The sequence below is a fragment of the Zonotrichia albicollis genome, chromosome 1, assembly GCF_047830755.1.
Source record: "Zonotrichia albicollis isolate bZonAlb1 chromosome 1, bZonAlb1.hap1, whole genome shotgun sequence".
NCBI classification, from domain to species: Eukaryota; Metazoa; Chordata; class Aves; order Passeriformes; family Passerellidae; genus Zonotrichia; species Zonotrichia albicollis.
Genome location: NC_133819.1, coordinates 71008608 through 71029690, shown reverse-complemented (window position 1 = coordinate 71029690; position 21083 = coordinate 71008608). Strand labels below are relative to the sequence as shown.

General features: G+C 43.9%; 1 protein-coding gene across 1 annotated transcript; it reads right to left on the bottom strand.

The window, feature by feature from the left end:
* Window positions 1–460: 460 nt before the first annotated feature.
* FOXQ1 (forkhead box Q1) lies at window positions 461–3347 on the bottom strand. Its single transcript, XM_074544583.1, has one exon. The coding sequence runs from the start codon at window positions 2488–2490 to the stop codon at window positions 1255–1257; it is 1236 nt and encodes a 411-aa protein (XP_074400684.1). The 5' UTR covers window positions 2491–3347; the 3' UTR covers window positions 461–1254.
* Window positions 3348–21083: the final 17736 nt, after the last annotated feature.

Genomic DNA, 21083 nt, shown 5'->3' with positions numbered 1-21083 from the left:
AGGCAGATGTACAGGATTTTCACAGGCTGCCCCTACGTCAGGCGGTTTTCCTTCAAATCTCTCTGCCAGCATTTCTGCAGGGCTGAGCCCCGGCGAGAAATTCTGATTTGACTCGAGGAATTGCAGAGGACTTTCATTCCTGGCGGCAGCCCAAGAGGAGAACCTCTCATGTCCCTGACTAAAATAAGGCGGGTCCATAGGTGGCACCTCTACCCGCCGGCAGGGATGGGGATGAAGGGGCGGGCAGCCCTGCTGCCCCCGCGGCCCTGCCAAGCCTCTCGGTCAAGGCTGTCCCACGACAGGCTTCCCTCCCTCACGCCAGCACAGACAGCACGCTCTTCTCCTTATTACCGCCTTTATTTAGGGGGCAGCTTTTATTCGGGGGAAAGGAGAAAGGAAAACATGGTGGCCGAGCGTCAATAAAATGCACACGCACATATATTACATACAAACACAAAAATAAAATACGAAAAAAATTTACTCTTCTCTTTCCAGTAGCAATAATCTTGGCCATAAACGTAGAACGCCAGCCAGTACAGGACATACCGCCTGACATTTCCTTGAGCCCTTTCCCCTCTCCCGCCCCCTCCAATAATTAATTTAAAAAGCTGCACTCTCATTGTGTTAAAAACACTACTTTTATAAATAATTTAATATCCTCCCTTCCCAGGAAATGCCAGTTGCCGGACAGGAGAAAAGGTTTCTTTTGGCACAGTGATGCATTGCTTTGCAGTACAGACCTACGGCTCCTCAGCAGACCCCGGCCCCCTCCCAGACTCTCTGGCTGCTGCTCCCGGCCCCGTCCCTGCTCCCCGCCCTCCCAAGCGCACAGCGCATCCCCCAGCGGCCGCCACCGCGCCCCTCCGCGGCACCCCCGCCCTGCTGCCCCCGCCTTCGGGAGCGGGAGATGTGGGGACAAGAGAGGGACACACAAAGGGGATGGCGAGGGACTGGCTTAAGTCAAGTAGTCTCAACGAACAGTAAGAAGCACTTGAGGCTCATGGCTTTGTCCAAACCGACAGTTGCTTGATTTTTTTCTAATTTTTCCTTTTTTTTTTTTTTTTCTTTTTTTTTTTTTTTTTTTTTTTTGGCTTAAGTTAAACTCACTGTCATTTCACTAAGGCACAGTCACCGAGGCTTTTGCTTGGAGGCTGCGGTCGCCTCTGGAGTTTAAAGTGCGGGATCCAGAGCCTCCTCATTTCCCCCTCCACGCCTCCCCGGGCAGGTCCCTCGCAGGGGAGGAGGGGGGCTCCATTAAGCCAGCGGGGTCTCCACGGCGTACGGCTGGAAGGAGGCCGAGCCCCCCGCCGGCGGCGGCAGCGGCCCGGCCAGCCGGAGGGGCGCGTACAGCGGGGAGCCCGGCGGCGGCCCCCGCCCGCCCTTGGCCATCCCGCCGTGGAACAGCGGCGCCCGCGGCCGCTCCGCCAGCGGCGCCGCCTCCCCCGGGGCCAGCGCGGGCCGCCCGCCCCCCAGCAGCAGCGGCGGCGGCGGCGAGGGCTCTCCCAGCCCGTAGGCGCAGAGCTGCAGGAGGCCCCCGCCGTAGAGGGCGGCGGCGGGCGGGGGCTGCGCGGCAGGTGGGTAGGGCAGCAGTGGGTACGGGCCGGGCAGCAGGTGCGGGGGCGCGGGCGGCGCCGGCCACAGGAGGCGGCCGTGCGGGGCCGGCGGCGGCTGCGGGGCGGCGCGGGGTCCTGCCGGCCGCTGCAGGAGGCTCTCGATGGCGAAGGAGCTGGAGAACTTGGCACCGCCGCCGCCCGCCGGCCTCGCCCCGCCGCCCCCCGCCGCCGCCGCGTCCTTGGCTCCCGGCGCGCAGTGACAGGGCGAGGAGGCGCAGCAGCACCGCGGGGAAGCGCCGGGGGACGCGGCGCCCGCTCCGGCCGCCTCCTGCGGCACTTGCGGCGGGACGCCGGCGGCGGGGCGGGCGGGCTGCGGCGGCGGGGCGGCGCGGCTGAGGCGCTTGCGGCGGCGGCGGAAGACGCCGTCGGCGAAGGTGTACTCGCTGCTGGGGTTCAGCATCCAGTAGTTGTCCTTGCCCCAGGGCCGCGCCGGGTCGCGCAGCACCTTGACGAAGCAGTCGTTGAGGGAGAGGTTGTGGCGCACCGAGTTGCGCCAGCCGGTGTAGGCGCCGCGGAAGAAGGGGAAGCGGCTCATCAGGTAGTCATTGATCTCGGCCAGGGTCAGGCGGCCGCCGGCCGAGTCGCGGATGGCCATGGCGATGAGCGCGATGTAGGAGTAGGGCGGTTTCGGGCGCCGCGTGTAGGGCTTCCCCTTGGCGCTCTCGGCGGACGGCGGCGGCGGGGGCTGCGGCGTGGGGGGCGGTGGCGGGGGATGCCCCGGCCGCCCGGCCCCGCCGCCCGGGCTGTTGGCCGCGCAGTCACCGTCCGAGCCCAGCTCGCTCTCCGCCGGAGCCGGGGAGAGCGAGCCGCTGCCTTCCTGGTCGCTGCCGGCGCTCAGCTTGTCCTCATAGTGCTGCGAGAACACCTCCAGCTTCATGGCGGCGCCGCCGGCCCCCCCGCACCCCGCGGCTCCGCTGGGCGGGCGCGACCCCCGCCTCTCAGCGCGGCCTCAAGGGATGGAGGCGGGAGGCAGCCGGGCGACCCTGCGGCTGCTGTCCCCTGGCCGGCTTGGACAGCTCCGCGGCGGCAGCGCCCGCCTCAGCGCCGCTCGGTGCCCGGGTCGCTGGCAGGGGCCGGTCCCTTCGCGGCCGGTGGGCGCCGCGGACGGGCTGCGGTGCCCTGCCGCCTTCGGGACCGGGCGATTCCTCCCGGGCTTCCACCTCCTTCTTCCCCACTGGGGTGCTCGCTCTCCTTTCGCCCCCTTTTTGTCCTTCTCGCCCCTTACTCTCGCTGCTCCATGGGGCCGAAGGAGGGGGGCGAGGAGGTCGTGGAGCCGGTGCGAGCAGAGGGCGGGCGGGCAGGCGGCTGCCGGAGCCGGCGCTTCTCCGCGTCCGCCCGGGCTCGGTGCTCCTCGGGGGCGCTGCCGCTGCTGCCGTTCGGCGCTCCCGGGACGCGGGGAGAAGCTCTCAGGGCCGTCGGGGATACTCCGCTCTCTCCGGCTTCGAGCGCTGTCAGTGCTGGGACGCCGGGCTGGCTCCTAGCTGCGAGGCGGGCAGCAGACGGGTTATTAGGGTTATTAGTGTTATTGTCATTATCTCTCCCTTCCCCTGTGGTTGTGTGTCTCTCCACCACTTTCAGACCAGCCCATTATAACGCCGGCGAGAGGCGGAGCCAGGACAAAGATCTGAAAGGGTGGTGGGTGGAGAAGCAAGGTAGCAAAGGTGGGTATGCCCTAATAAGCCGTATCAGAGCCATAATTAGCCAAGATGACAGCGAGGTCTTGTTGGAAAGTTATTTTACGAAACTTGTTTGTATTTTCTCCTGCCAGGTCCCTCCCCTTGCCGGGTATTTCGAACGAAGCCGCAGTTCGGCGCGACTAAGCAGATCCGGCCCGCCTCCCAGGTGTAAAATGCAGAATGACTTATAGGTGGCAGAGCTGAACCTGTTACGTGCAGTGATTTATTTTAATAGCGCCGTATAAAGCAACAAGTTGTAATATGACAGCTCAACAACCTGTTGGAAAATAATACATGGCTTTGCAGTTGTGAATTCCTAATGATTTATGTAGCCTGACAAAACAGTTTCAGTCCTGGTCTTCTCTTTCCTTCTGTCATAAGCACACCTGGTGCAGAGGTAGAATGGGAACAGGTAGGCAATGCTTTGGAGTTTTGCTATGAGAGAGTTAGACAAAGCCTTCACCTCAGTTTTACATGTGCTACTCTTTCTGTAGCAGCATTTCTTAACCTCTTCTGGATGGTGTGTTTGTAACCTCTCTCTTACAACTGACACTCTCTAGTAAAATCTTTCATTGTGTAGGTTTTGGGTTCGGGTGTTTTTAATGGTAACTTTAACATTTTTTTAAATCACCGTGAGTCTGTAAATTTCCCATAAAACTTGGGACTATGTATTCTGCAATTTTACCTAGACACTCTTCTTCTTTAAAAAAATTAGTCATCCTTTTTGGGTTTCTTTTTAGGTTTAAGTTGTCAGGGTCTTGCCCTCCTTCAGAGTTTTTTATTTCTCCTTCAACATTATGCTAGGTAGAAGAACTCAATGAAGAGAGCTGGCTGGCAGCAGCTTCTCTGAAAGCTCCCTGTTCTGCTCACTCTTCAGAGTCCATTGCAAAATTCCATTTCACTTCATATGGCAGTAGTGCTGGCGTCTGCAAAACAATAACAATAACATCAGCAGAAATCCAGTGTGGTGCTTATGTTTTATTTCTCATATGTATGCTTTGAATTTTGTGTCCTGGAGTAAGAGTTGGATTGCTCCATATTTTCCAAAAGCACTCTTTCTAAATCAGACCTTATTTTAGAATAAATACATAATGCAGAGTCACTCTGGTTAGAACTATTCCACTGTGGTCTGGCTCTCAAGGAGTATTGGAGAGGAAGATGAAAAAAATGCAGGTTTAAAAGACTAAGAGGAGAAACAAACAGCCCTACTTTCTATCTTGGTCTCTCTTGAACAGAATATATGTTCCCCCACACACACCTGCATTTTGTTTCAAAGCTTTGCCATTTCTTCTGTCTGCATGAGTTTACGTGGCAAATACTGAAGAGTGAGGGGTTCTTATGTCCCCCTCTTGAAAACTTTAATAGAAATAATAATACCCTGGATGTTTTGCTGGTCTCACAAAAGCTGTACCAGTTGAGAAAAGCAGACAATTCAGAAAGACAAAAATAAGAGGAGGGAGACCTCTCTTGGTTCATTGTTGTTGTTGTCTCCATGTGATGTAAACTGAAATCCTTCAGTAAAGTGTTGTCTTAGCTGTAGGTGCCAATGTTTGTGTTTAAGGGTATGGGAAAAAGGTATCATTCCTTCCAAAACTCATATTTTCTACGATGATGCCAATGGCAGGGGTAGGTTTGTTCCTCTTCCTGCTTTTGTTGTAAATAGCAGTGAAGTAGCGATGATTTGCTGGCTTGCCTTTGATGTTTATTTTATTACCGTTCCACTATTTGTGTGGAAAATGTACACATTGTCTCTTATCTTTATTCAAAGAACTTAAAAAGTCATTCAAATGCTGTAGGTAAACACCTCAGACATAACAGAAGCTTTTTCACAGCCATACTTCAAGACTAGGAGTGGATGGCAAAGCTGGTTTTGCAAGATTCAAGAGGGGACAGAAGCTTGTACTCAAAATAATACAAAGATAGCTATTAATGGGTGGGAGCAGGGAACCTTTCTGAGATCAGCGCTGATTCTTGTTGTGGCTCAAGGCCCCTTTACTATCTCTGAGCCAGTGCCTGTTGTAAGCTGTCCCTTGAAATCTCTGGTGGCTCTGACCTGAGAAAATATATGAAAGGTGCTTATGAAAGGTCTGTGCTGGGTTTAAACAGAGCCTTCCTGGCCTGAGTGAGAGCAATATCAAGCCCATTGCTAACGCTGCCAATGAAACACAAGCAAAGTTGTAAGAAGTGGTTAAATAATCCAACTACTCCCATCTCTCACCACTGAGAGTATATGTAACCTCAAGTCTTTTCCTGCTATAGTTTTTAAAAAGGCACAGTATCGCCTTCAGGTTTATAAAGATTAACACAATCATCGGAAAAACTGATTCTGTTAAGTAAACTTCACATCAAAAGCACTTTGATGTGCTGTATTATAGCAAAGCCAAACACCCCACCCCCATCACCCCAAGAAAAACCTCCAAAAACCTCCAGTGAAGCAAGGTAAAAAAAGTCTAATTCTTTGTTCTAAAATGAAATGTCTCTTCCTCTTTAGATCAGCAGAGCAGGACTTTTTTGATGTACAATCCCCTCTTTTCCTACCCAAAACAGTATCCAGTCAAAGACAAACGGAGAAACGTGAATGGTTGCTTGAAAATCACGCGATCAGCATTGCTTCCCATTTTTTGTAGTATTTCACTCATTTAATTCAGAAGTAGTCTGCCAATGGGTACTTGGAAATGAGGTTGTATAGTCCTTTGCAATTTGCTTAAGCTACCAATTACAAAAATATTCCATACTAAATGTAGAAAAATGCTTTGCTGTCTGGTGGTTGTGAGTGTATTTTTGGTTGATCCATGTTGTCTCCATGGTATTTTAAACCATGGAGATATGTGTTTTTTAGTTCAGCATACATCGTTCAAAGGTGTGTCACGATATGTTCTTGGTTCAAATTCTTTTTAAAAATTATTTCTTCTAGGTTTTTTTTTCTTTTTTTCACTCTTTCTTACTTCTCTTTTTTGTCTTCTGTCTCTCCAGACCACTAACTATAGAATAGAGAGGGGAGTTTCCAAGTGAGGTCATATTAGAACAACTGGTCAGTAAAAGTCTCTGTGGTGTCTGGAAAGTCCTATAGTTAGTGGCAGGCAAGCTTATTTGTGCACCTGAGATGTCCAGCACAGCAGCTGGACAAAGTGCTCCATCATCCCTTCTCCTTCTGTGGCAAGCTGCAGGAGTGCCCTGCCTTGCCAGGAGCGATCGGCCTGGACAATGCAATACACGACGTGAGAAACAATGGAGCAGTTCAAAGAGCTTGCTCTGGACAGGCTGCTCGCAGCAGGAGATGTGCCTAGCATGCATAAATGAACTGCAGTCTATGAGGGCTGGCTAATTGCACTATGTATATTTTTGTAGTTGAAGGAAATCCAGCTAGAGACCAGCCGTAAGAGAGGAGGTTAGTGGAAATTCCTTTAGACCTTGAGAGGAAGAGTTTGATCACTGAAGCAGAATGCATGTCTGCGTGAATTCCCTCATTGGGAAAGACTGGCACTTTTTCAGAAGAACATCCATTCCCTGTGGGTAGAGATTTTCTCGTGTCTTTGGCAGGTACTAAGAGCTGAATTTACAATGGGGAGTTCCATTTCAATTTTGTTTCATGCAGTCTTTATTTTCTTGGGAGACATTACTCAGAATGAAATTTTCCCATGCTGAGAGCTTAGTATCACTTCCTCCCTGTGCCCACTTCATGTTCCATAAAAAATGTCTGCATCTAAGCAAATTTTTTTTTTCTCCGGAGCCATGGATTGTGACAGAATGGGCAGGCACAGATGTTCTCCTGTGAAGGAAGTGACATTATTGTTCTTGTTAGTAGTGCTTAGTACTGGAGAAAAAAATCCAGATTCTTACACCATCCTTTTCACCAACAAATCTCAGAGCTCTCCTGTTTCACAGGTGACAAGGAATGATGGCGAGTCCTGCTGAAAATAATTTGGTAAGTCAGTTGCAACTCTGTCTGTAGAACTGAGCTCTCTGGAGCCCTTGTCCTGTGCTGTGTCCACTGAGGTATCCACCACAAGGCCTCACTGGAAAGTGCTGTACTATTTAGCAAGGAGCTGTCAAAATGGAGCTTGCTCTGTCTCGAGACTCAGATAATTTATAGCTAATTCTTGCTTTTTACTAATGCTGTGTTAAGCCTCCAGGGCTTGAATGAGGTTCCACACTGGCATAAGATGAACCTCTCTGGAATATATTGCAGGTTTGCAGTCTGAGAAATACGTGACATAAAAGAGTGCAGGGTGAGGTTAAATCAACACAGTATTTACAACATATTTTGTGATGACTTAATTCAGTAACTGTCCCCAAAGGCTTTTCTCATGGCTGATTACCGGGTTTCATGTAACTGCACCACCAGAGACAAAATCCAAATGGTGGATTTCTTGTGGATCTCTTCAAGAGATACTTGTGGATCTCTTCAAGGAAATTTTTCTTACAGCAAGGAGGAAACTGGTATTGGAAAGCAGCATGTGTATTGATAATCCTGGATGTATAATTGCCAGGAGGGAATTGCTTGCTAAGGGGCAGGCTCCACTGCAATTAGAAGTTACACTGTGTTACCCTTGTTATGAAGTTATGATGCAGAAGCCATTTGGTGAAATTCTGTGGCTCTCTGCCAAGCATAGTGGTGCCAAACAAACTTAAAAAGAAACCATCATATCTTGTTTTTGCTGGTGCCAGACCAAATATCTGTTGGCATCAAACTTGGTATTGATGCCAGAGGCTTGCTATCACTGGCCCGTGATATGAGGAAACACCAGCTGAACTGTTACAATAGCCTCTCACTGCCTTCAAATCCATGCATTGATGCAGGAAAGTGAACAACCTTGTGAGAAGAGAATTACAGCAAAGTTAACTAAGGGATGGAGGACTTAGAATATGTGATGGAGACTCACTGAACTTTGCTAGCCCTTGCTGGAGAACACCTAAGCCAACTCAAACCCACATATATTTTACATAGGTAAACAGTGACTTGAGATATGAAGGATATGTTTCAATTCAACAAAGTTAAAGTACTATTTATAGCACTGTGGATCAACAAATTAATCACCTTGCCAATAATATTCCAGTTGAACAGCAATAAGTATTTAACATTCTTACTTCTGGGTTGGATTTCTTTTGTTGTTTCTTTGCCTTCAAAAAGTTATTTCTGGGTGGAATCCCATGATTTATATAGGCCTTAACCAAATCTATGAATAAATAATGGTGTGAAAACCTGCTTGATTTTTATTTTTTTCCAAGGCAAAGTGAAATGCATTATAATGGAGCTATTCGGGAGCAGGCTGCTGACAGTCAGACTTTGCTGTGTTAGGCAGGATTTGGCAGTACTACCCCTAAATTGTACCTCTCTGCTGCATTTTCTGTCCTCTGTTTGCTGTGTTCTGTTTTCCTTCTCTGCAGCCCTCCTGGACAGCTCCAGAACCATTGGAATCTTTGAAAATCTGGTCCATGCTGCTGCAGGCTTACTCCTGGAACAGAGAGCAGAGTTATACCGAGGGCGCATCCTCTGCAGTACCTCAGGTGGCAAGGGATGGGGATTTATGTCCTGCAAACTGGTTCTAAAAATCAAGCATGTTTTCACCACCTTTCAGAGAAATGTAGCAAATACTTGGAGAGCTGGTCCTTCTGTTGCTGCAGATGTAATAAAATCATTACTTTGTTGAGTTGCATGCAGTGTGTATTTGATTTCCAGTTCCTAGGTGAGTTCTTAAGGGATTAGCTGAGTTTCAGTCTCTTTAAGGTGTGAATAAACATCCTGTTGCCTCACACCCATGAAATTTCTTCTCGACAGTTGTCAGAGTGCTTTGTGCAGAGTGTTGCTATTTTGGTTCTCTAAGAAAAGGTTCACAGGGCTTGAATGTCTTGGCCAAACTTACATGATCTAAGATGGGAATGGAACATGGGTTTCCTAATTCCTCCACTACTTCTCTACCTACTAACCCTGTTGTTTCCCTGAACCTTTACATATACTTTAGTAGATTAATAATTAACCTCCAAGTGGGGCACTTTGAAGCAAATGTAAAATGAAACCAAACACTTGTCATGGTTTTTAGTCATACCAGATTTGCAAGTAGGGTGTGTTTAAATGATGCAAGTAGATAAAGTCTTGTTAATTTAGATTAGAGTAAAAGTCAGTGCCTTATCAAAGCAAGTGACTAATTAGGAAAACTATTACCTTTTGGAAAAGAAACAGTTGAACTATCACTCAAAATTATTTTAACTAATTGAACTGTGCAACTGCTCAGGCTCCTGCAACTGCTGAGAAAGAGGAAAGACAGAGAGCTTTTCCCAGGAATTGCCAGTGTTCTGGGGACTTTTTGATAATTTTGCTTTTAGAAAGTTAACAATACTTGTCATCACTGCGTAAACAAGGAGAAGGGAGGAGAGTCCCATGAGTCATCAAGGAGCCAAATATACAGAATTTAGTGAAGAACTGGAGCATTTGTACTAAATACACTGCCTTCATTCTCTTCACCTTACTGAGTCAACAGGACTGCAAAGTGCTTGTGAATGGTTCAAAATGATGAAGTGAATCTCAGGTCTGTAATGACAGACATTGGGCATTTGGGAACCTGCAAGGGTGGAAACACCAGGGCAAATTCATGGTGTGAAAAGAAAGATTACGATCAGACTGTATTTATGTTCAGACAGATACATGCAATTGTGAAGAATCATTAAATAACTGTTAACCACACCTGCACAGAGCCTCTGGCAATGCTGGCTTATACAGAATCTCAAGAACTGCCATGTGCCTGACGTCATACCTTCGCAAGGAGAGAAAAGTCTTGGGTGTTAGCCCAAGACTGGTAAGTAAAACATAGTCCACGGATTTGTGCCAGTTTAATGTCTGCAAGTGACTTTGTGGTGTGTCACACCCAGTATCTTCTGCCCTGTAAACCTGTTAGTAGTCCTGATTTGTTTGCTTATGACCAGGTCTTACTAAACATCTCCAAATCTGCTTTAATGCAATGGCTCCTTCCCTCTAAGTCAGTCGGACTGTGAGGAGGGAGTGGGTGAGTATGCGTGCACAGAGGGAGTCTAGCACAAACAGGATCCTAACTTTTCCGGGATTGTAATTTCTACTGTGGCACCAGATGCTGCTTAGGGTTTCTTTTTACACGGATCATTTTCCATTTTAAAAATATTGGGAGGTTTTGACTTTTTTTTTTTTTATGATGGAAATGACATTTCAGAACCTTTTTATTCTTACTGTAAAAAATAAATTAATGGAAATATATGGAGGAGGGAATCAGGCAGGTTAAACGTAGCATAAGAAAAAGAAAAGGGAGCAAAGCTGAGATGAAGAGGTGAAGATCAGGAGAAAGTTGGAGTAGAGAGCTCCAACTGAGAACACATTGCAGAGCAGTTCCATTTAGACTGCAGAAAATTTTCAGGATGCCCAACAATCTCCAATTTGACTGCTTCTGCTGGTGTAATTTTTTGGACTGCTTACCTCTACAGCTTTCCTCAGGCTAGGGAGTTCTCTGGCTTTTCGTTTCTCATGGTGCTTTTGGAAGTGATTGTCTTTCATCTACATTTTGTCTCTTGGAGTATACTTTTCCAGTCTTTCATGGCTAGGGGTGGTTGAGGAGTGGAGGTTTTTTTTTTTTGTGTGTGTGGTTGATTTTGGTTTTGTTTTGTTTTACATGGAATAAAAATTACAAAAAAAAAAAAAATAAAGCAAAAGTGAAGGTTGAACACCAGTATGTAATTCCTAAACAGCTGGGGTGCATCAGTTTGAAAGTTCTTTCTGCCTGTAATTTCTGTACAAAATATTTTCTCCTTTTATTTTTTTTCCTAGTGAAAATCTCTAGCAACTGTTAAGAACAGAAGATTGTGAACGAGAAACAGAGCATGACTGATACACAAATTCAGAGATCTGCAGACTTCAGTATTCATTTATGAGCTCTGGCCCCTGACATTGATGGATCAGGCAATGGAGATATTTACTCATCACTTATGAGAGTTCTTATTCATAGCTTGATTTATTTATGCCATAAGGGTTTGGAAGACAGTCCATTTTTACCTTTTCCATCTGACACACGGTCAGTGCCAAGAAACTCAACATGGCACAACACAAATTAAAGTTTTTTTTTAAGAGTTATCTAAGTGGTGTGGGGAAAATTGCCTCCTCCAGTGCTACTTTAAAAAGTAGTCATGTCTGTGAGTAAATCTTGGTGGCTTGGATAGAGTTTATTTTGAAGGCAGGATGTAACACCCAGTACCCTCTTGCCCCTACTCTAGCCTTTTAATGTACTATCACTAAAGTTTAGCCCCATGAGGAAAATTGGGGTAGTCAGGTGCAGAGGCAAACTGAATAGGTGAGGCTTTCACTCCAGTGGGCCTGCATTCAAACTTTCAAATCTTTGTTAAGACCCGTGACTATTCCCAGCTGAGACTTTAATTAAATGGTGTTGGATATAAGAGTATTCTATTGTACTGGCTTGTGCTGCTGAAAGAAATAGTGCCATGCTTCTTGATTGAAGAGACAGAGTCAAGTGAATAATTCACAACAAATAATTAGTCTAAATGTTCCTAGGCGATTCTTACAGAATCTGAGTCTGGTTGAGAAAGATCCCTATTTATTAATGTCATAGGACTCCCTTCCACAAGGGGAAAGTTTATTTATATAAGATGAGTAAGTTAAAGTATAGACTTGCAAATTCTTCTTGAGTCATCAGACCCAGAAAACATGTATTTTATATTAAGGTTAGTACAATCTTTCAAACAACATTTATGAGTGTGCTTTAACTGATGGGTATATGATGACTGACATTCCAGGACCTCTTCTGCACACACCTACGCTGGCATACTTTTATACATAGGAGTAATCCTAATTAATTTGGGAAAATTGCTCTTGTGCATGAATGTATTCATTAGTGTTTGAAACACCACGGTATGGTGAGTCTTCCAGATACAATCTTGATCTTGCACCTAAAGGTGCCCACAATGTCCCATCCGATCTTCAGGGCTACCTTAGCTCTAATAAAAACAGGCCAGCACCCAGTCCTTCCCCTCAGGGCTTTAGCATGGCTAAATTCTCTTCCTTACACAGAAGTGGCCTCATCTGTGATGTCTAGAGGGAACTGTCCTTCACTGTGTTATCTCCTGACCAGAGGCCTCTGTGTGGCATGAGAAAGTGCGGGGTTACAGGGACAGCCCTTGTCAGGAGGCTTATTGCTAGTTAAATAGTGTGGACAATCACATGCCAGCTTCTTGAGGGCATGTCCTGCTTTTTTTAATTTGCAAGTGCAAAATGTAACTTAAATTAATATTTGTGTTCATTTTATACCTTGAAGCTTTGATAAGGTATTATTGTTCCCATCTGCTCTTGACAGGAAAGAGCAGCACTGTTGTTCCCTTCAGCAGTGTGTTTTTGGGGGTGTATTGGCTGGGTTTCTGCCCCAGTGAAGCTGAAGAGTTTTGCCCAAGAAAATTGCAGGAAAACAGTCTTTTTATGCATGTTGTGAGTCTTCCTTTTCAGAGGTAAGATTTGATGTAGGCTAAAGATTATTTTTATAAACACCATTTCAGTTTGTTACAAGTAAACTGTTGGCTAAGTTATTAAAGTGTTCAAAAGTTATAGCATTAGAAAGAGTGGTTTTATTTTAAACAGTGGAGAACACTGATAATTTCACAGGCAATGAGAAAATAAAGCCAAAGAACCAAATATATAATAGTCAGTTTGAACTGAAAATTTGTACCTTTAAAGATTTCTAAGTATGTAGATTCTGCTTTGCAGATAGTAGGTTCTCAGTGATGCTGCCTGAAATTTTAAATGTCTGCACATGTTGTCACACCACCAATTATAATCTCATCCCAAAACAGGTGACTGTAGTTCATGAAGTGATTTTCACCTTGTAGTACTTATTTCTGTCAGCTGAAAGGAAGACTAAGTCTTCCCAGGTGACCACCTGGGATGTATTACAGAGCTCTGAAAAGCACTTAAGGTCAATTCCAGTTGGTCTGTCTTCTCTTATAAAGTACCTAAAATGGAGGTTCCTCAGTTTTTAATGCTTGAGATACTCTGCTCATTAGTTAAGATTATTTATGAAGAGATTATTTATGTAACGTAATTGATTGTGAAAAGAAAAGTTACTTTCATCATTAAATCAAGCTTCATCCTGACATTAAGATAGGATTTAGCATGCTGAGCTAGTCAAAAACATTGTGTAAGGTGAGAGGGATTGCCCCTCAAAATTTTTTTGCTGCTTAAAAGCTGAACATTGTGTTCCACCTCAAGCATTGCAGATATATTCTTCCTTTGCCTGGCTGCCACTAGTTTATAGTCCTTTCTGCTATGACTTGTGCAGAAGAATGTTTCCCATCAGGCTATTTTGTAACATCTTTCTGCGAAGTGCTTGAACATTAGTGCTTGCTCCAGGAAAAGGTGAGTTAAGATGTGTTTTTATGAGTCCTGCTAGCTGCCTTGCTTCATCAATACTAAAAGGGATGTCTTTATTGACACTGAGTGCTTTCCAAAATTTTCTTTCCACCATTACTGATGTGTTGCTTAAGCTTGCTGCACTGAGTTTTGTGTTGTTTGTGTTGCATTGGTTGATTACCTCTTTCTGTTAACTTTCCATGCACAATTTAATTAAGCTGTGAATAATGGGATGTTTTATCAGATGGTACAGCATTATTAACTTCAGTGAAGTGTTGTGTGATGAACCAGCTAAAGATCTGGACAATCATTTATACATTCTTCACGTTTAACTGTCAGTGCATTTTGGATGAAGATAGCTACCAGCATGTGTGATTGCAACCCTGCTGCTGAAAGAGGTGTGTCTGTTTATGCCAGCAAAGTGCTTGACTGTTGGTATAAATATAATGGCATGGTAATTACTGGTTATAGATACAAGGAAGATCAAACTTTTTTTTTTTTTCCCCATCCAGAATGCTTTTATTATCCTGGAAGTATTCTTCCTGTCTTTTCGTATAAATAACCAAGAGTACAACATTTCAGAGTTAGAAAACTGAGTGGAACAAGACAATCATAATGATTAATTTCTGCAAATATTTTTCTATGTATTAATTGCCCATGCGCTGTAAACAATATTCTCAGGTGGCTCTCTATACAAATTATTAATGACTTATTTTAGCTAAAAACCAACAACAACCAAAGAACCCCTTTATAATGTCTGTAATGTGCATACTTGCTATTTGTATAAGCAAAATGTTGTGGTTTCTTTCCTCTGATTAGATAACTTGTGGACCAAATTAATTCAATGCATATGTGAACAATGGGGAAAATTAGAAAATAATCTATTGCCAACAATAACTGGTTTTAAAGTTGTTTTTCTTATGTATCTGGAAATTTAAATAAGCCTAGTCTGATTTCTTAGTAAAGCAAATAAAATGTACATTTCAATAGAAATCAAACTACTCACAAATGTTTTCAGATGGAGGTTGGCTTTCAACAGCAAATGGCAATGCAAAGTTTTCCTGCTCTTTTCAGTTCATACTTCTGGCTCAAAGGTGTATGCAGTGTGACACAACATGTTGTAACTCCTCAGCAAAATGTTGCAATTCATATTGGTCAAAGTATGCAGTGTTTCAGAGCAGTGCATAATTTGTGATTGCAACAATCTCAAACAGAGCATAAGCAATGGGAGCACATAAAATGTCTTCAGTGTTTCCATCTCATTCATAATTTTGACTCAGCAGTTCCAGCTGATTATTAGTAGTTACTCCAACCTGGATTGGCTAAGGGAATTCACTTTAACATACTGAAGAGTATTTTCATTAAACTTGGCCTATGTAAAACTGGCTTTCTAAATTGAATTTACTGAACTAATCTTGGTGCCTTTGCTATTGTGTATTGCATCAAGCAACAAAATAAGCAAGAAACAAAGTGGTAAAAAATATTATTTAAACTGGAAGCAAAACAGAATTCATTAGAAGGACAATATGGACCATGCTCATTATAGGATTTGCTAATGTTCATAAGTTCTTCTAACTAAATTTAATGTATGCAAATCATTATTTATGAGCAGTTATTATCAACAATACTAATAACTTCTATAGTACTAATAATAGCTATCTGGGCTAATTAACTGTTTTAAATTGAATTTTGTAATATTTGCAATTTTTTCTCACTTTTATGGGAACTAAATAAAATCACCCCCATTGCTTAACACAACTCCACTTCATACAGGACAATTCTGGTTTTGGAGACACAATTTGAAGCAGAATTAAGTGGTGCTTAAGAAAGTCCCTCCTTGTGCCAACAAAATAGATAGAGAAATAAATTCAACATAAATTCATTGAGCATGTTTTCTCTGTTAGTATGAAAACAGTTCATTCTGGTGAAATGCAGGCGGCTCACTTAAAAGTTTTGTACTCTACCACTGTGTTTAGACGGTTCCAAATGGTGTGGGGGAATGCTCTTCTTGTGTTGGTTCTTTTCTGTTCTTCTGGTTAGAAAGAAAATGATTTTATGATCTCTAGGCAGTTGTTTGTTTGGGTGTTTTTATTATTCTTTCCTGTTTGTGAGGGGGAAAAAAAGAGAAGAAAAAACTTGACCTAGCTATAAACAGAAAGTAGAAGGCAAATTGATGGGAGCACAGAGAAGGGTATCTCCTAGCTTTTACAGTTACATCTTCAAAATGGTTTAAGGATGGTAATAGTGTGCTTTAGTCTGCACATTCCATGGGACCTCGTTCTATTTGAACAATGAGATACCAAGTATACGTACCCTATGCAAGGCATTAAAATAAGTGTGAATGATAGCAATGCAGATAATATTGCTTCTTATAAATAATAATTAATGCTAATTAATGTTGACTCTATATATTGTGGCTTGGATGAAACTCTGGCAGGATTGGCAGACATGCTGATATGAAATCTCCACCCACAAAGATCTGCTGAAAGAGCAGTATCTGGTGTAAGGGGACCTGCCCTTTTAAGTGCAAAGAATACAAAGGTTTTCTAATTGTTTTTCCCTTTTGCAGGGAAAACAAGCATGTAGCTTTAGAGTCTCCAGGAGCTACAGACATGGAACAAATGCGGGATCAGATCCTGTTCCTTATGTAAGCTTATAAGCAGTGTTGCACATTCACTGCAAACAGCGCATGCAGTGCAGTGTTCTCCAGCTGTACTGGCCCCTTCCCATGCGAAGATGCAGAAGCATTTGTTGAGGACAGGCGATGCCCTTTCCCAGACTGGGTGGGAGGCTGCTGAGCCATGCTGCTGTGTGGCTGTTCTGCAAGATGCAGGAAGGCAGGCTGCACAAACTGGTGCCAACAGGGAGGCTGACGCCTCCTCACTAGGCTTTGGTAAATCAGTATCTGCAAGTGTGGCCGCACATATGCAAACTATTCTCCCTCTGCCACTTCCCTCCCACTCTGAGCTGCCTTCCTCCCCACACTGCCCTTGAGTCAAGAGGTCAGTGCTACCACTTCTTTTTTCACCAGTCATGCTTTTCCTTCTGTATTTTTTCCTCTGGGTGTTTCTTTCCTTCCTTCCAGTGGAGGGGCAGCAAGAGCCATTTGGCTGATTTAATGTTTTTCTGGGAAGGAAAGGATAAGACTTAAACCAGGATGCCTTCAGGCAAAATGTCATTTTACAGTCAAAATTCTTTGCCTTAAAGGAGGGGATTTTTCTTACAAGGGACAGAATTTACCCCTACAGAGCAGTTTTACCCACATTCCCCTGAAACACAGGAGTCTGCATGCTGTCGGTGTCAGGGAGGATCAGGAATACCAGTTGCCATCATAAAATAATCCAGCTTCCCAGAGGGAGAGGAAGAGAAAGGGGTTGTGTGTGGCCTTGAAAACAAGAAGGAAAAGGAGAGGAGGAAGTGCCTGGTTGTCCCTGTCTTGGTGGGGAGCGTTGTGGGGTCCCTGGTGACTGTGTGAGCAGCAAACACCCCTGCTTAGAGCTGCAGACCATTTGCAAGAGCAGCTCTGTGCCTGCAGCAGCTGCCTCTCAGGGGGTAAATGCCAGAGAAGAACTGGGCCTGAGGAGCTGTATTTAATGGCATTTCAAAGGTGAGATATTCTGTTTTCTTGTTTGTTTATTTGCTTCCCACTGGGGGATCAGTTGTATGTTGAGATGGCTTGACTTGATACACACCTCCTTAGCAAATACATTGATTCAACATTTAGGAGATCACGTTTCTTTGTGGTGCAGAGTTATTTAATACAATATTTGTGGTAGGCTGATGACACTTGTGATGATCAAAAAGAATAAGTTGTGTATTTTTTTAAGAATGTGTTAAACCAGTTCTGTCAAAATAGAGACAATAAATACCAGTAATTGTTTAGTCAGTTGAAAAGGAATAATTCCCCACATTTTTTGAAACACTGTAGGTAATGTTTTGGTTGAATGTTTATGAAGAACCTATACTTACCTCTTCATTTCTTAAGCTGGGCATAGAGTACTGTACTTGTTTTGTACGATTCGGGGATTGGAAAAACTGGACTATATGCCTGGTCATGACAGGGAATGTCTGCATAAAGTAAACAAACTTTAAATGTTCAGATTTCTTCTGCTAAACTGTTCTGGCAGGAGTGAAATGCTAGGATAGCAAAGATAGACTACTATAGGAGTCAAGAGTGAGACTTTTTCAGTTCATGTTCCTTTCTCTTCTTTCTTTTTAGATGTATAGAAAGGGTGAGCTGGACTACACCTTCTTTTTTAAGCTGAGGAAGCTGGTAGGAAGGTGGGCAGGGACCAGGAGGATGGCACAGGTTCTGCCAGTTTGGTGGAAGCTTGTTGGTGGAAATCCTCACAGACCAGCTTGGGACTGATCTTTCTTAACCAAGGCATTTTCCTTAATGCCTTGGGTGTAGAAGGTTGGAGCTGACTTATGAAACTCTCTGCTGACACAAGACAGCAAGGCTTTGTCAAGGTTGAGATAATGTCCAATTCTTCCCATACAGGGAGTGTGAGGGCAGGAACAATAAAAACAGACTAAATTTTTAACAGTTGAAAGTTTCTGCCTTTAGTGGAAATGGCTTTTCCTAGGAAAGAGTGCAGCACAAGGTGGGAAAGAAAGTGGCAGAGAAAGATTTGCATATGGTAATTGACTAGAGAATAACTGTGAGCTTCTGGTGCAATCTGGGAAGAGCCAAATGGAAAGAGAGTGGTCATTAATGAATTAGGTTTGCAGTTAGGAGGTGAGTAAAAATCAGATTCTGTTACAATCTTACAGCCGGAGTAGGAAGAGCAGCAAACCTAACTGGACCTCCATGAGCTCATGAACCGGGCTTTTGATTCAGAAGTTAGCAATATCAACATTAGCATGACGGCACAAGGCTAACAGAGGTCTTATGTTTTACTCAAAAAGGCATGTGTACATTATTTAGCTGTAGAGTGCATATGGAACGGGAAATTACTGTAGACATTGCTGATTAAAAGACTGAAATCAAACTAATATTGAATGATGATAATGTACCATTTTATTCATCTTAATTTTCATTAATTTCTCCATGTATGACGTATTTTAGACTTTATGGAACTTGTTATTTATAATTGGTCTTGTGTCAACAAGCAGCGAAGATCAGGCTGTCTGCCTTTACTGAGAGTTGGCTTAATTTAGTAGTAGTACTTAGCAGCTATGTAGTGCTTTAAAATTTCAAATATTATCTAATTAGTCATCACACCAATTGCTTTAAATACTATCAGCCTTCTGGAACAATGAGTAAATAGCTGTTGTTTTCCATATTTCTGAGATGAGGAAATTCAGACACAGATGGGCTAAATACACATGTCCCGTTGTGTATTTATATATAGGTATTTCAAAGGCACATATAGTTTCAAGTCTATCCACTTGTTAGACCTGATTTGGTGTCCACTGGTGCCAATGGAAATCGTTCTATCAGCTTCAAAGAGTTCCCTTGCTGCCTAATTGAATTACCCTGCAGAAGACAGCTTCCAAATATTACCCAGCTAGTATGGTACACTTTGAGATGGGTTGTGATGAAAAGCACATCTGCTCTGGCTGTCAGAACCCTTACTGTGGTCACAGGGGACAAACAAGCACCAAAAGTGGTGAGGTTTGCTCAGCACCCAGTGAGCAAGTCCTAGAGGTGAGACTCCATGTAAGCTGTTTTCTAGGAAAATAATATAAGAGCTTGAAAATATTAATTATAAGATGATGAGATTTTTCATGTGTTCCTAAGCAAACATCACCTGTTGATTTTTGGAAGAAGTAGCCAGGTATTTTGACAGTCCCAATATGTATTTCTCAGTCTATTCAGACATCCAGATGACTTAAAAAAATCTCTCTCTACGCTTCAGTGCTATGTGGGAGTTTAAACTTAGATAGAAATGACTGTTGACCTTTTCCTGAAAACTCTAAAACTCAGCAATGTTTTTTTATGTTGCTTTTCAAAACCTGAAGTTCTATGAAGAAGTAAAAAGTAAAGGAAAAAATCTTACCCTCAAGTGTAAAGCTGAAAGATTGTAGAAATCCTTAGTGATGTGGCCAGCAGCTCTGTAATGTCACCTAAATGTGACATGCCTAGTCCAAGTTTGACCAGTTATGGGCAGTCTTATGGTTCCGTTGTGTTCCTTGAAAGATGGAAATAACCCTTCAAAATGTAAGGATCATATTGTCATGTGTATTAATTCAAAGTTCTCATTCCTTGAGCATTTACAATGCTTTACACAAGAATTATTTGTTTCTGCAAATGTTCCTGCCCTTAAACTTATTAGGATTTGTGACAGCATAAAATGAGTAAAAAAGTGCTTTTACAAAATATATTATTGAATTCCTTTTGATGTTAACATTTACTTGATCCTAGTTGTGAATAGTATAGTATAGCCCAAGCTTTGAAAGATGAGCTTAGAGTGGGAAAGCTGCACAGACAGCATTTTCTTCACTGTCCTGCCACATGCTGCTAAATACATACTTCTTTTCCCTGCTTTCCCAGCCCAGAACATTTTAGTATATTTATCTAAATATATATATATATATATATAATATAAATAACATCACAGTAACAAGAACATACAGAACAACCCTCTCTCTGGGTGCAAGCCCTATGCTGGGCTCCCAAACAAAGCTTTTCATGTTTGTTAACTTGCTACTCATCAGCAATTGTGAAATGACAGATGCTGTAAGGGAGACCCCTCCTTAGGCTTATTTCTGTAAAGAAAAAATTATGAGAAAGGGAGTTGTGTTCCTCCATGTGCCTCAAGGTGTCAGATATTATTGGGGCACTGCAGTGAAGCCGGTGTGTTTGCAGCACTTCAAAGGGGTGAAATGAGCCGGAGATGAAGGCTGCTGAACCAAACCCCCACCTGCTGCTGGCGCGTTGGCTGCACGTGTTATACTCAGCAGTGTGGGATCAATACTTCTGCAGTAATGTTGTGGAGGGATAGAATGTAAGAGAATAGTGCAGAAGGTAGTCTCACCCCTGAGGAGTTGCAGCAGTGCTAATCACCAAAGATTAGGAACAGGCCTGCCCTTAATAGGCCACAGCTGTGTCCAATAAGAAGAAGGGTGCCCCAAAAGAGTGGGGTAGCTGGGTGAGGAGGGAGTTGGAGTTGGCTGTGCTGTTGAAGAAGGCGTCAGTGCTGCAGGGAGATGCCCATGAGAAAACACCAAGAATGTATGAGAGCTTTGCAATAAGATGACAACACAACATGGCAGCTGTTGTGCTCAGCGTCTGCTTTCAGGTAACCTCCAGCATGTGTGGGGTTGTTTCTTTATGTCCTTGTAAATGTTAGACTAGAATATAATCATAGAATGGCTTTTGCTGGAAGGGACCTTAAAGATCATCTAGTTTCAACCCTGCTGCCATGGGCAGGGACACTTTCCACTAAACCAGGTAGCTCAAAGCTCTATCCAGCCTGG

Coding starts and splice junctions, on each gene's coding strand:
- FOXQ1 (XM_074544583.1), bottom strand. CDS start 2,490: ATGAAGCTGGAGGTGTTCTCGCAGCACTATGAGGACAAGCTGAGCGCC.